General features: G+C 43.5%; 1 protein-coding gene across 9 annotated transcripts in view; it reads right to left on the bottom strand.

The window, feature by feature from the left end:
- Positions 1 to 361: 361 nt before the first annotated feature.
- Positions 362 to 15,278, bottom strand: part of LOC138753865 (gephyrin) — a 549,882-nt gene continuing 534,965 nt past the window's right edge. For all 9 annotated transcript variants that reach the window (XM_069917383.1, XM_069917389.1, XM_069917386.1 and 6 more), the window contains 3 exons: positions 12,258 to 12,361; positions 3,125 to 3,221; positions 362 to 1,303 (listed from right to left, as the gene is read on the bottom strand). In XM_069917383.1, coding sequence (XP_069773484.1) covers positions 1,170 to 1,303; positions 3,125 to 3,221; positions 12,258 to 12,361 — 335 coding nt within the window. In that variant the 3' untranslated portion in view covers positions 362 to 1,169. The remainder of the gene's footprint in view (positions 1,304 to 3,124; positions 3,222 to 12,257; positions 12,362 to 15,278) is intronic.

The following is a 15,278-nucleotide window of genomic DNA, read 5'->3' as shown; positions in this document are numbered from 1 at the left end:
ATCATACAAATAGAGGAAAATGACATTTTATAAATGCTTCTCTTGAGCTGAATTCTGTTTTTTTAAAGAACATGCAAGGCATTTCCAGTGTTGTTAACATGATTACTGAAATTAAACAATGAAATGTTTAGTGATGGAAAGAGCATACGCATGAAAACTGTGGATATGTCAGTAGCCTCAAATCTCTTTTGGCATCGGAAAAGTTGTTCCTTAATAGCAATGCACAATTAAAAAAAACAACAGATTTATTGAGGGTAAAAATTCAAAAGCTATTTTTCAAATTGCACCGTGACAATGTAACTACGGCACAAACAAAGCAAGAAATGTTTCGTTCAAAAACATTGAAGTGTCTTCTCAGATAAACTTTAACAATGATCAAGGATTTTTATTAATTTTTAATATCATTACAGAAAATGTTATGGTACAGTGTTGTTAAATGTCTTTCATTGCTAGGAATTACCACATGATTTGCTGGTACACTATTATCTGTACAATATCAATCTTTGTATTACTGTACACTTTTTTAAATTGGTAAAAAGGCTGTCAGCACTTAAGGAAGCAACGTCTTTGTTCAAATGAAAGATTTCCAATTCCTGTCCACCCAGGTGGTCAACTGAGACAGGTGGCTTCTGGGAAATGCCCAGTCAATGGCACTGAAAGGGTAACGTCCCGATCGAGCCCACTCAAGCCACTCGCTTTTGGCACTGAGCACATGAACACAAGATACAAGATAAAGAACAAGCAAAGCTCTTCATGAAGCAATTATGTTGCGTACTAATAAGGGTAATAGCTGTGTTTATCTAAGCTGATATAAAGTAAGCAGACAGCCTTGCTAGTAGCATAAGTCTCCGTATCTGAAGATGAGAAAACACAAGTTTAGCAGGCACCTACTGCTGTCTATCAAAAGCTACTGCTATTAGACCTGGCATTAAACACACAAAGCAATTGTAATGAAAGAGAAACTTTGCCCTGGATAGGATACAGAATGGATTCATTGGATTTCTTCTCTCTCCCTTTCTCCTGTTATCTGATTCCTTGTTGAAATTACTTCAAGACGTCAGCAACATTGGTCAATCTTATCCAGACCATTGAAAGCTAATGGTGCCATTCCGTTACAGGATACAGTCAATGATATGTAGACATGCACCAACCCTCCTCTTGTGGTGACATCATAGTCGTCCAATCACCATGACATCGACCACTTCACCCTTGTGGAGCTCCACGTACTGCTCTGTCTTTGGAGGGAGCATCAGAAGCCCGTTGGCACTTCGCATACTCATCAGCCGGCTACTCATCTGGTTCCCTGTTGAGAAAAGTAAGTAGACTATTTAAATCTCTGAGGAAAAATACTGCAGATGCCACAAAGCTGAGCCAGAACTAAAAGTGGAAGTACAATCCAGTGAATGATCTTTCCTCTTCAGTGAAGGAGGACAGACCACTTTTGCCTGAGTAGCTGGTGTTGAGGCGGTACATTTGCTAAGCCATGTTATTTCCTGAATTCCACTCTGTTACTTCATAGATTAAAAAAAAAGCCCTCCTAGCCAGAGTACTGTGTCATTGGTTTGGTTTGGTACCTTCCATGATGGTTGTGCAGAATGGAGAACAAGCAAAGTGTGTGGTTGCCAGTGTGATGGACTACCGCTCCCTTTCACTCCCTGAGGCCACTTCCTGCCAGTGCTGGAATCTGATGAGAAGAGGCAAGGATGGTGTTGTAAAGAGAAACTGAGTGTTGAGAGGGAGTGGAAGGGGAACAAGTGGGGTTAGAATGGTCAGAGTCTGGGTGGGGAAAAGGAAAAGAGCTGAAGTACGGAATAGGGGCTGGCAGACACCAGCAGGTATTCCAAGATGACGTGGCACTCTGAACGCCACGTTTTAGGAGGGCGCAGGCCCAACGTAAACAGAATTCCCATACACCAGCCTGGCCAAGCCCGACCATGCCTTTCCTGCATCAAGTACCGATAGATCGTATACTAACTTCATCCATTACTTCAGAGCTCACAGAAATGGAACAGCAGCAGGTTACCCCTGAACAGGTACTTGTAAATAGAAACTATCAGAGCAAACTCATTGAATTAAATTAAAGGAGGTGATAAATGTTTGCACATTTGATTTTGAATTTTTCTTCAATGATTTGCCAACAATTATTTGACGGAGGTGGGGCTTGAAGAAGAGTGTTTAGCTCCAAATGATGCAATGACTATGAATGGGATCAATGATCATGTGGTTCATGTAACGAATTGAGTATTGTATTGTTCATGTTGCACCACCAATCCACGTCACCTCAATGGAAATTCCAAACCAAGTCAACCCTGCCCCAGATTTGCTTTGCCAAATGAGCCCAGAAGATTGCCATGACAATAATCAGGAGTGGTGAATTGTCAGGGGCAAAGAACCTTCCCACTCCACTCCAGACAACGGGATTGACTAGTGGCTGTAACCAGCAGTCAGGAGCTCGTATGCACTTTGATTCCAGCGTGTCACTGTGCAGACTTGAGCATTGCCATTTCCATCCATCTTGCTCTTGGGAATCTAGATTGTGTCCAGAAGGGACGGGGACCCAAGGGATTTGTTGCTTGGTAATTGCTCAGTGAGTCAGAGTGTGGCAGTCCAATGAAACCCACTTATTCAAAATGGGTTAATAATGATACATCTTATTTCCTAACCAGAGACATCTACCATACTATTTCAGTGAAAACTTATCTAATGATAAATTGTGATTTTTAAGTACAGTACCACTCTGATTATCTGAAATCCTCATTTATCTGAAATTTTTTCAGAGCTGAATTGACCGAGTATGTTGGACTCCTGGTGTTGGCAGCAGCAGATCATGGACCCCTGGCGACAGCAGAAGCGGGACCTTCGGGGTCCCGGCAGGAGCAAGGCCTCGGTGGGGAGGTGTCGGTGATCAGTGGTGGCCAGCATTTATTTTGGTGAGAATTAAACTTTATTTTAATGCTTAAAAAGCCTTAATTGTTGTATAAAACAATGTTACAGTGATTTGCTGTTGCCACTGGGCTGTTTTTAAAGTGACTGGTACTCCGAAAAAACTGTATCTGAAATGGGCCCTGTCCTGACCATTTAGGGTAATCGGAGTTGTATTCAGTCATTGCTTCAAAGCCCTCACCTGTACTCTGTGCCCAAGGCAATGGTTCCTGGTGGTGCCAAGTTAAGATACAGCGGTGGTATTCAGGTCGTGGATCCAGCTTCACATCACAGGACAACTGTTGAATGACAGCGTCAAAATGAAGTGAATTGATGTTAGAGAGAAAAACAGGTAACCATAATCAGCAATGCATTTGATACTTTTGTCCCATCAGGAAAGATCATCATCTATCATTACACCCTTGAATAATTTCTTAAAAGACGGAGAACAAAAACGTAAAATAAGTTGATGGATCAGAAGGCAATGCATAAAATGACAATGTGAGATCAAAAACTGGAACTGGATCCTGGGCTTCCTAACGGAAAATCCACAGTCTGCCTCGGTCGGTAGCAGAATGCCAGTCACCGTCACGCTGAGCACTAGTGCACTTCAGGGCAGTGTGCTCAGCCCGTTCCTGTTCACACTACTGACCCATGACTGCCTCACCAGATACAGCTCCAATAGTGTCTTCTCATCAGCAACAACAATGAGTCGCACTACGGAGAAGTGGTGGAGAATCTCATGAGGTGGTGTGAGAGTAACAACCTGAGTCTCAATATGGACAAGATGAAGGAGATGATCATGGACTTCAGGAGGACCAGGATCGACCACCCTCTACCACACATCAACAACTCTAGCAGAGAGAGTGGAGAGCCACGAGTTCTTGGGAGTTCACTGAACTAGTGATGTATCATGGACACTCTACAACTCCTCACGCGTCAGGAAGGTGCAACTGCACTTCCTGAGAAGACTGAAGCGTGCAATAAGTTAACCTTCTATAGGAGCTCAGTCGAGGCTGTCCTGGCCAGCTGCATCACAGTGTGGTGGTATGATTGCTGCAGATAAATGGATCGGAGGTCAATCCATAGGACCATAAGAGGGGCAGAGGGGATCACTGGAGTTTCCCCTCCCCACCAATCGACGTGATCTACTGGAATCATTGTCTGAAGAGGGTGTATAAAATCATTAAGGACTCCTTCCACCCTGCACGCAGCATCTTTCAGCTGCTTCTGTAGGGGAAGAGATACAGGAGTATCAGAGCTAGCACCACCAGGCTGAGGAACAGCTTCTTCCCACAGCAGTGAGATTACTGAATGACCAAAGGAACTGTTCACACAAAACATCTGAGATTCTCATATGTATGAAACAATATTTATTTGTACAGATAAATACTTGTTTTGCATATGTATTTTTTGTCTGTGTGTTTTGCACCAAGGACCAGAGAACATTTTTTCATCGGGTTGTACTTATACAACCGAATGATAGTAAATTTGAGTTGAAAAACCAATTTATTTCTCAGATATAATTAACGCTCCACTATTTTTTTCTATGATTAGATCATGCGGGTTTTCAAACTGTCTAGCTGCCCATTATTCAAGATTTCTTGTGGTGTTGGGTTTTGAGGAAGGAAAGGAGAGAGGATTGGAGGGCGAAGTAATGACAATTTCTCCTGACATTAATGTACAGAAGCACAACTATGGACTATAATTTAGAGGAAGAAGATGGCCCAGACAGATGTCCACTCAAAGCAAAACCTGAGATTTGTTCACCTTTCACAACATGTTAGCTGTGCTCCAGGCACAGTGTGGCTTCAATTCCTACTTGCCTTGTCACAGCTGATGCCTTTTGGATGTGTCCTTGAGTGGATATGAAAGGTCCCGTAACACAATTATAAAGGAACTGCAGACTTTTGACCAAATATATCTTCTAATCAATGATGGTGAGAATAAATTATTCTAACTTTATTGTGTAAGACTGATGTGCAAACATATTGGATCCTATTGCCTACATTGCAATTGGATGACATTTGAAAAGTATTTAATTACTGTAACGCTTTCAAAGGATGTCCAAAAGCATCATACTAATGCATGACTTTATTTTTGTTCATAGCTGTGTCCAAGATGAAAAAAAATGCTTGGCAAATGGAGGAAAACGTGGAGTCTGTAGATACTGGAATCTACCGCGGTACTCAAAAGTGCTGGAGAAGCTGAGGAGGTCAGGCAGCATCCATGGAAAGCAGCAGGTCGTCGATGTTTTGGGCCTAAACCCTTTAATGAAGAGACACAGCACAGCAACAGGCCCTTCTGGCCCATGAGCCCTCTCTCTGTCCATTTACACCTATGTGAACAATTAACCTACCAACTCTGGACAGTTTTGAAATGTGGAGAAAACCCATGCAAGTGCAGGGAGAACATACGAACTCCTTGCAGACAGCATTGGATTCTAACCCAGTTTGCTGAAATTCAGGCGGACACCAAAATAATCAGGTGTTGGGGGGGGGGGTGATGAGTGGAAGGGGTAAGGAAGGACCTGGAAGGTGATGGCAGAGGGCTGAGAAAAGTGTTCTCTGCTAGGAGGAAGGAGGTGGAGGAGGGTTGGTGTGGGTGATATTCAGGGGTAAGAGTCAGAGGGATGAGGCAAAGTTAGGGGGTTGGGACACATGGGTGAAGAGTTACCAGATACTGGAGAAGATGATATTGATGCTGTCAGATGAAGTGTGTGAGGCAGAATAGATTCAAGATTCAATTTATTGTCATGTAATAAAAATAGTATCATATTACATGAAATTGCCTTTTGTCTGCTGTAAGGCAGACAGATTCGCCATCAGCAGAAATTGCCTGAAGCGCCTCTTACAGTCAGAGAAGCAAAAGAGTGTTTCCCTAGAATCGCTGAGTGTCTGTGGATTCACCTCCAGCGCTCCTACAGCTACAGAGGCCAGTCCAAACTATTTGTAACCTGAGCTCCAGATACGAACCTTCGACATGATTAAGAACCCTTCAGCACTCTCAGTACCCCCTCACATTCCCAGTTCAGGTACCCCTTTAGCCAGTTTCAAGCCAGTCTTCAGCAGCCCACAGCCTTCTGCTACAGAATCCCTCACTGGTTCGCTGCCGTGGTCACCATCCCATCTTCTGTTTCTCCTCAGAAAGGGGGTGGTCTCCCTGTTTTCTGGTACCCTGTGCCAGTCCTCCGCATCCCTGGAGTCTGCAACCCCTAATGGCTGCTGCCACGCAGTTGCAGTATTTTAAATAAAACTACCGTCGGCTCCTTTAACAGGCCATTTAAAGCCTGTGTGGACCTGACGGCAGTCAGACTAGGTGGTTGGACCCCACGTGTGTGTATGCGCTGCATCTCCACTACCCGTGGGTCCACACCAACCGCAGCTCTGCCATTACAGCAGCTCTGGCAGTGCCACCACAAGGTATTGTTCCTCCAGTTTATGGTTGGCCTCAACCTGGCAGTACATTAAGCCATTGACAATGTGGCCATTGGGTGTGGAACTGAAGTGGCTGGGCACTGGGACATTCTTGCTGTTGCAATGGACAAAGTGAAGCAATCTCCCCGAATCTTGGCTAATGAAATGTTTGGCACAGATCACTTTTAATGAAATGGAAATGAGCAGAAATGTTTATGGAAGGCAATAAAGAAGGAAAAAGAAGGAAAGATGTGGCGAGGCAATAGGGTTTACAGTTGGGGGGCCTGTTTAAAACAAGTGGTAGGTTATGCTTAATGAATCAGAGTTTTTAAAGGAGGGTACCAAGGAAATAGATGAAGGGTAGGCTGTGGATGTTGTCCAGATGGCCTTTGACAAGGTTCCACATGGGATGTTAGTTCAGAAGGTTCAGACACTAGGTATCCATGGAGAGGTTGGAAGCTGGATTCAGTAATGTGATCAATTCACTCAGCAAATTTGTTGCTGACACAGAGATTGGAGGTGTTGTGGACAGTGAGGAAGGCTTTCAAATCTTGCAAAGAGTTCTAGCCAACAAGAAAAATGGGCCAGAAAATGGCAGATGGAGTTTAATGCTTATAAGTGTGAGGTTTTGCATTTTTGAATGACCAAACCAAAGCAGAACATATACGGTAAATGAAAGGGCCCTGAGGAATGCAGTGGAACAAAGTTTACAAAATTATGAGGGGTATAGACAGAGAAAATGCGAGTGGGCTCTTTGCACAGATTAGGAGAGATAAATACAAGAGGACATGGGGTTTAGGGGAAACATCACAGGGAGTGTGGAATGAGCTACCATCTGATGTGGTAAATGCGGGCTCGATCTTAAGTTTTAAGAATAAATTGGATAGTTACATGGATGAGAGGTGTGGAGGGTTATGGAATGGGAACAGGTCAGTGGGACGAGTGGAATGATGTTTTGGCACAGAGTAGAAGGGCCAAATGGCCTGTTTTCTGTGCTGTAGTTTTCTATGGTTCTAAATTTGTCAATTGTTAAGGGCAGAGGTAGATTCCAGGCAGCCAGCAGGAATGGAATATGAGAATGTACAAGATCTTGGGGACAGATATAAATAGCAAATTTCCTGAAGTAGCATCAGGTCATTAAGTAGAACTGGTCAGTTTGCCTGAAGGAGCAGCAATGAGGCTGAAAACTCTGAGATTAAGTGGATGGTTGATCTGGTTCAATCTGACCTGATGGTCAAGGGGAGATGGGATTTTCATCAAACATTCTTGGATTAACTCAGGTTTGCAGCTTATTCAACATCAATGAGACTGAGATGATGAAAGGGTTGTGAAATTGGTGGAGAAATGAGCTGTTTATCAGTGGCTCATCTCACGTCAATGAGACAGAGGAAGTTTATGGGGAATCTTTCACCATCCCTCCTTCACTCTGTGATATTATATCCCATTTCCCCACAGGATTCTCTGCCCTCTCCTCTTCCTCCATCCCCATACTGGTTCCATCCGATCTCTTTTTATCCAGGATTCTCACTTTCCCTACTTCTTAGATTCCAGCACTGGTACCTTTGTCTCTAATCACCCACTCCATCCCATGTGATACATCTTCCTCCACCCCAACCCTGTTTTTCTTGCCTCTCTTTTACCCCTCTCCCCCCCTTTGCCTGGCATCTGCTGATCTATTGCCTCTGCCCATCATGCTTTGCCTCTCCTGCGTGGGCTGCCTCACCCCTGCTACCCTGTCCTCTCTACACTGCTCTGTACGGACTTCCCTCAGTCCTAGTGAAGAGTTTAGCTTGAAATATTAACCGTTCTTTTTTCTCCCATTGATGCAGTTGGATCCACTGAGTTCCTCCAGCAGAGGGTGTTTGTTTGGCTTCAGATTCCAGCATCTGTAGCCTGTGTTTCTCCCTCTACATGTACCTTTGGCTCAACTAACTAATAATGGATCTAATTTGGCACATCTTTTTGCTTCTGTTCCTCTACCACCTCGTTCCATATCCCACTGCGTGAAGAAGGTGCACCTTAGTCCCCTTTCCATCCTTCCAGTCTTATTTTCAGTCTCTGCCCTTTTGTCCCCGGGAAGAAAACCAACCATTCACCTTATCCATGGATCCTCAAGATTTTATCGACCTGTGTAAGGTACACATTGTAAGATGCAGATGATGTAAGATTCAATGTGAGGTGATGCATTGTGGAAGAGGAAACCAAGGTAGGACATACACAGTAAATGGTAGGGCACTGAGCAGTGTAGAGGAGCAAAGAGATTTGGGAATTCATATACATTGTTCCCTAAAGGTGGTGTCACAGGTGGACAGAGTTGTAAAGAAAACTTTTGGCATCTTAGCCTTTATAAATCTAAGTATGGACTAGTAGGGCCAAACTGGCCTGTTATGTGCTGCAAGTGGTTATATGGTTATAAGAGTTGGGATGTTATGTTGGAGTTGCTTAAGACATCGGTGATGCCAAATTTAGAATATTGTGTGCAGTTCTGGTCTCCTAACTACAGAAAGGATATCAATAAGATTGAAAGACTGCAGAAATTTACTAGGATATTGCCGGAGTTGAGTTACAGGGAATGGTTAAACAGGGTAGGATTTTATTCCATGGAGCATAGAAGAATGATGGGAGATTTGATAGAGGTTTACAAGATTATGAGAGGTATAGACAGTGGTTGCAAGTAGGCTTTTCCCACTTAGATTGGGGGAGATAAATACAAGAGGTTATAGTATGACAGAGTATTTAGAGATGGTTTGGGAGGAATTGTTAGTGCAGCTTGCATACACACATTTTAAAACACAGAATATTTGCAGGACTTTTGCAGGAAGCAACAAAGTATCGACAGCAGTTTGCCTGGGAGATCATGTGATCTTTACAGGCAGAGGAGAAGAGCTTTGCTCTCAGAGAGGGAGGGTGTGAAACGGAGAGAGACAGAAATCCGTTCCAGAGGGACAAGCTGGCAAACTTTGGAAGGCTGCCTGGTCAAAGGAGAAGACTGGTGGTGTGAAAGGTGACCTGAAAGAAAGAGGATCATCTGGAGAACCCTGAAGGGGGCAAGTTTCGTCAGCAAGACTGATTGAAAAGGAATCTCTCTCTGAAAACCAGCAAGAACCCTCCTGAGTGGTAACTATTTGCCTGTTAAGCACCAAAGACTGGTGAACTTTGTTAATGCTAACTTCTGCGCACAGTGCAACCAGTGAGATTGGACTGTGATCCAAAGAACTTTTCTAATCTTAAATATACATTACACACACCTGTGCTTAGTATTAGAGGGGGGAATTAAGTAGTTAGGTAGGTTAAGTAATAAGTTTTCTTGATCAAATATAATTAAAAACAACTTTTGTTTAAGTAACCCTGTGTTGTGGTGTACAATCTAATGCTGCTGGTTTGTGGGCTCCTCTGGACTCTGTACCGATAGCTTTAAGCTGAAAGGGGAAAGGTTTAGGGGGAATATTAGGGAAAAGTTCTTCACTCAGAGAGTGATAGAGTGTGGAATCTGATGTGGTGAATGCGGGCTTGATCTTGAGTTTTAAAAATAGATTGGAGAGGTCTGGAAGATTATGGAGTGGGAGCAGACCAGTGGGATTAGCAAAATAGTGGTCAGCACAGAGTAGAAGGGCCAAATGGCTTATTTTCAGTGCTGTAGTGTTCTATGATCCTAGAATGAAAAGATTTCAAGTAAATCAACTGGCTCTGTCCTTCCAGGTACAACAGAGACTGCACTTCCTTAATGTCACGTGCCTTAATGTGATTTCATAGATGTTTCACTTGCTTTTACTTCTCAACATGAATGAATTCCAGGTAAAACCTGCAAATTAACAGGTAGTCCGAGAACAAGATTGAAGAGAGATGTGCCAAGCCTGGAGCCATGATGCGCTGTCTGAACCAAAGGCATCTGTTAGACAGTGATTTTGTCCTTTCCTCAAACACAGGCCCTTCAGAGGTAGGGTCTGTAATCAGTGACATGGTGCCAATTACCAGAAGTCTCAGGCAATAAAAGATAGAGCATTACAGCATAATCCAGGCCATTCAACCCATGATGTTGTGCTGATCTAGATAAACCCACACAATTTCTCCCTACCTCACACTCATTTAACCTTCGATCTTTCTTAAATCTGTGTGCCTATCTGAGAGTCTTTCAAATGTCCCTATTTTACCAACCTCCAACCCTGCCCCCCACCCCAGGAAATGCATTCCAGGCACCCACCACACTCTGTAAATGGTCCTCCGTAAATTGATATCCTCTGGTATTTGCTGTTGTCACTTCAGGAACAAGGCCCGCTCCGCCCAAGACCACAAGAAGGGGCAGAGGGTTGTGAATGTGGCTCAGGCCAGCAGACACACCTCCCCTCCTCCTTCAACTCCACCTATAACTCACTGCCTTAGAAATTCAACCAACTCTAAAAGACTTATCCCTCCATGGCCACACTCTTCATCCCCCTCCTGTCAGGAAGAAGATTCAACAGTACAATATGATGCATTACCTCATGCCAGGGCATTTTTGTCCCACCATTATCAGACTCCTAAATGAGCTTCAAAATAGTAAAATGATCTTACCTTTACTCCGTACCAACCGATCTTTTCCTGTAAGGCTGAACTTTGTACACTTGGACTGTGTCTTACTTGTACTAAAGCAAAACAACCTCTTATGACTGATGTGACAATAAACTTGAACTCTTAACCGTAGAACCAATTACAGCTCAGAAACAGGCCAGTTTGGCCCTACTAGTCTGTGCTGAACATCTTCTCCCACCTAGTCCCACTGACCTGCATTTGACCCACAATCCTCCACACCTCTCCCGTCCATGTACCTATCCAACCATTCCTTGAATATTAACATAGATCTCGCTTCTACTACCACTGCCAGAAGTTCATTCCATACCCCCACCACCTCTGCGTGAAGAAATTTCTCCTTACGTTTCTCTTAAACCTTTCCCCTTTTACTCTTTATCAATGCCCTCGTTTGAATCTTCCCCCATTCTCAGTGGAAAAAGCTTATCCACATTAACTCTATCTTTCTCCCTTATAATTTTGAATACCTTCACCAGTTCCTGAGCCATGCATTCATCCTCTAAAACTTCCTATTTCTACCCTCACTAGCGTGTGGCACAGGCAGCAGTCCTGAGATTGCCACCCTTGTGGTCCTGCTTTTCAACTTCATCCCTAACTCTGTAATCCCTTTTCAGGACCTCATCCCACTTCTAACTATGTCATTGGTCTCCACGTGGACCACGACTTCTGGCTGCTTGCCCTCCCCCTCCAGAATGCTGTGGACTCCATCAGAGATATCCCTGATCCTGGAACCTGGGAAGCAACATACCAACTGGGATCTCTGATCTTGTCAAGCAAACCTTCTATCTGCTCCTCTAACCAGCGAGTCCCCAACTACAAGAGCCATTCTCTTTCCACCCCCTTCACTTCTGAGCCAAGGGTCCAGCCCCAATGCCAGAGATCTGACCTCCATGACGTCCCTTGTAGATTGTCCCCCCCACAACAGTATACTTGTTTACAGATCTCAAGCACAGCTTGCAATGAAGATTTAGCAAATGAACAGAAGGCAATTGATGAACTAAAAATGCCTGAATTTACAACTCCATTCATCCAAATGTTTTATCTCGCATGTTGAGGTTGGTTGTATGCATTTTTTTTTAAAAAAGAGAAGTGCGTGAAACATAAGTGCACTTGTAAGAAGAGTAATATCATGTGGCCTGGCTTTGCTCCACTGTTAACCAAGCATTGCTTTTTGGTTGATATTTACTTTCAGTCGATAGCTCCATCTCTGTTTGTGAACATAAAGTTGTTATAACCTCCTCCTCCAGAAAGATCATTCGAAAATAGACTGAATCCTGTCTCCAACCTGTGTGACCAAGAACCCATGAGCATTTGTCATCTCCCACCCAGTTGTTGGGAAGCTGTTTGACCTACCCTGGCTTTGATGATAGTCGGTCGAGGATCGAGGATTCCTTGCATTTTCCTCAGTGCAGGGATTACAAAGAGATTGCAGGTGACAACTGCCGACACTGGATTTCCTGCAAGGAAAGTAGACCTGCCATGACATAACAAGTGGGGAATGACCAATGAACCGTGGCATGCAAAGAGAATTGTGTCTGGAACCAAGCAGGCAACTGCTCCATCTCCAACATTCACTTCAAGGCACACTTGGACGACTAATCATTCTGTGCTCTGAGCTCCCTAGAATTTTCCTGTGGGCAGTTGAGTTACTGTGGGGATTGCAATGGAAACCCTCGATGCTTCCGCTAACTCTACGTTATTCATTACAAGTCCTTCCTTGCTGTTTGTGTGGTTTATAAGAAGCAGGCATAAAGATAACAGCAGTCCCTAAGAAGCTTTTAGTTCAGACTACGAGATGACTTCCACATTTATTTTTGTTTGCCTATAATAAAAAAGTTAGTTGGGTAAAATTGAATGGCAGATGTGGAGATAATTCAGGAGTTGCTGCTTGGATCCAAGAAAAAAACTTCAATTAGGGTTAAAACTGCCTCCACCATTTCTGTTCTCTGCAGTTCGGTGAAGTGGATTCAAAAACGTGAGTCGGAGAAATGGGGTGAATGGATGATGGAATATTCGTCGTACCTGTCAATGGCAAAGCATGTCCTTGCCTATGTGCTGATTTGCACCAGCTCTTTTGTTAATTATTTCCACAAATTAGATATATTTAATGCAGCTTGGAGAAGTTCTTGGGCTTCACACATCACAGAATGCCATAAAATTTCCTTTCAAATATGAAAAACCAATTCCCATGAATTCAGTACAGTGGGAAGCGAGTGACAAAGGGTAATTTTGAAATAAAATTGGACAGATTTGCCTTTATTTTCCAGGTTATTGTTCAAGCTTCAGCATCACCCACACTGAAGTCTATAACATCAACACAAGCATTCAATGTACAACACAGATTGTTTGTTATCAGCTGCACATTACAGGGAGGGTTTGACTCTCAGACATGCAGATTTCAAAAAAAAATCTATTCAACTAAAATAACGATTTAACTATTCAACCTATTCAGCTGTGCATATTCAGGCTACAATTGACCAAATATTTATGAGTGTAGAACAAAACATCATATCAATATGTATTTTTTTGATAAATCTTCTGATCACAAGAAACTATTGGTTAAATAGACTTACATAAAACAATTTATTCAACAGACAAAATTCAAGTAAAATGGTGTCCCGCTGAATTGATCATGCGAGAAATTCCAATTTCCTTGCTCAATCGAATTATCAGTTTATATCACCACAGTGGGAAAAGCCACACTTGCTGCTCTCTGGGTTTTTTAAAGATTTCACAATGCGCCACAAACACTGTGCACTCCTCCTGTAAGATGTTTATTCACACAACAATTGCTTTTCTGTCATAAAATTACACTTTGGCAGTTAGAACAATAAAGGGTGTTAAACAATATTACCAGATGCCAGTGTGATTTAAAAAATATTTGCAATTTAATGTTTTTATTTCTTGATATAATGCATCCAATACTTCAGAACTTATTAAACCACATACTCTCCAATAGATGTCTGTTTCTCTTTTCAGAATTCACATGCTGTAAACGGGGCTGATTCAATTGTCCTAAAAAGGACAAGTGTGTACAAAATAAAATCACATATCTGGTGTCCCTGGTTTTAATAGGAGGTTCTTGTGAAGGAGATTAAGGCTCCAGAATGGTATCTTGCCTCCCATGTGCCAGGGTCAGGGATGTCTCTGATCAAGTTCACAGGATTCTGGAGGGGGAGGGGAAGCAGTTAGATGTCGAGGTCCACATGGGGACCAATGACATAGACAGCAGTAGTGATGAGGTCCTGAAGAGGGAATATAGGGAGTTAGGAAAGAAGTTAAAAAGCAGGACCTCAGGGGTGGTAATCTCAGGATTGCTGCCTGGGCCATGTGCCAGAGAGGGTAGGAATAGAAAGTTATGGCAGATGAATGTGTGGCTGAGGAGTTGGGGCAGGGGTTCAGATTAGTAGATCATTGGGATCTCTTCTGGGGAAAGTCTGACCCTGTATTTGAACTGGAGGGGGACCAATATCCTGGCAGGCAGGTTTGCTAGAGCTGCTGGGGACAGTTTAAACTAGTTTGGCAGGGGGATGGGAACCAGAATGTGAGGGCAGAGAATAGGGCAGGTCAAAAGCATGATATGTGTTCTGAGTTTGTGAGGAAGGACAAGCATAAACGTAGCCAGTTAGAGGGGCTGGGGTTGAAATGTGTCTATTTCAAGACTAGGAGTATTAGGAATAAAGGGGATGAAGCTAGAGCCTGGATCAGTACGTGGAACTATGATGTTTTGGCTGTTACAGAGACTTGGCTGGAGGAAGGGCAGGATCGGCTGATGCAGGGACCAGGGTTTAGGTGATTTAAAAGGAATAGGATGGGAGGTAAAAGGTAGAGGGGGGAGGGGACTAGCATTACTGGTCATGGATAGTATCACAGCTATAGAAAGGGAGGATGCTGCAGAGGGGGTGTCTACTGTGATGATGTGGTTGAATTCAGAAATAGGAATGGAGCAATCACTGTAACTAGTCTATAGGCCCCCAAATAGCCCTCGGGACACCGAGGAGCAGATAAGTAGACAGATTTTGGAATGGTGCAGGAATTATAGGATTGTAGTTATGGGTGATTTCAACTTCCCTAATATTGACTGGCACAGCCTGACTGCAAGAGGGATAAATGGGGCTGAATTTGTCAGGTGTGTTCAAGAAAGCTTCCTGACACAGTATGTGGACCGGCCGACGAGAGGAGAGGGCATACTGGGTCTAATTCTGGGTAATGAACCTGGTCAGGTGGCGGACCTGAGTGGGTGAGCATTTTGGTGAGAGTGGCCACAACACCCTGAGCTTTAACATAGCTATGGATAAGGATAAAAGCTGGCGAAATGGGAAAGGGCTAATTACGATGGGCTGAGGCTGAGGCTGAGGCAGGTATGAGCAAGAG

This window comes from Narcine bancroftii, chromosome 2, assembly GCF_036971445.1.
Source record: "Narcine bancroftii isolate sNarBan1 chromosome 2, sNarBan1.hap1, whole genome shotgun sequence".
In the NCBI taxonomy this organism is placed as follows: Eukaryota; Metazoa; Chordata; class Chondrichthyes; order Torpediniformes; family Narcinidae; genus Narcine; species Narcine bancroftii.
Note: the sequence above shows the minus strand (reverse complement) of the source record. Positions and strands in the feature narration are given on the sequence as shown.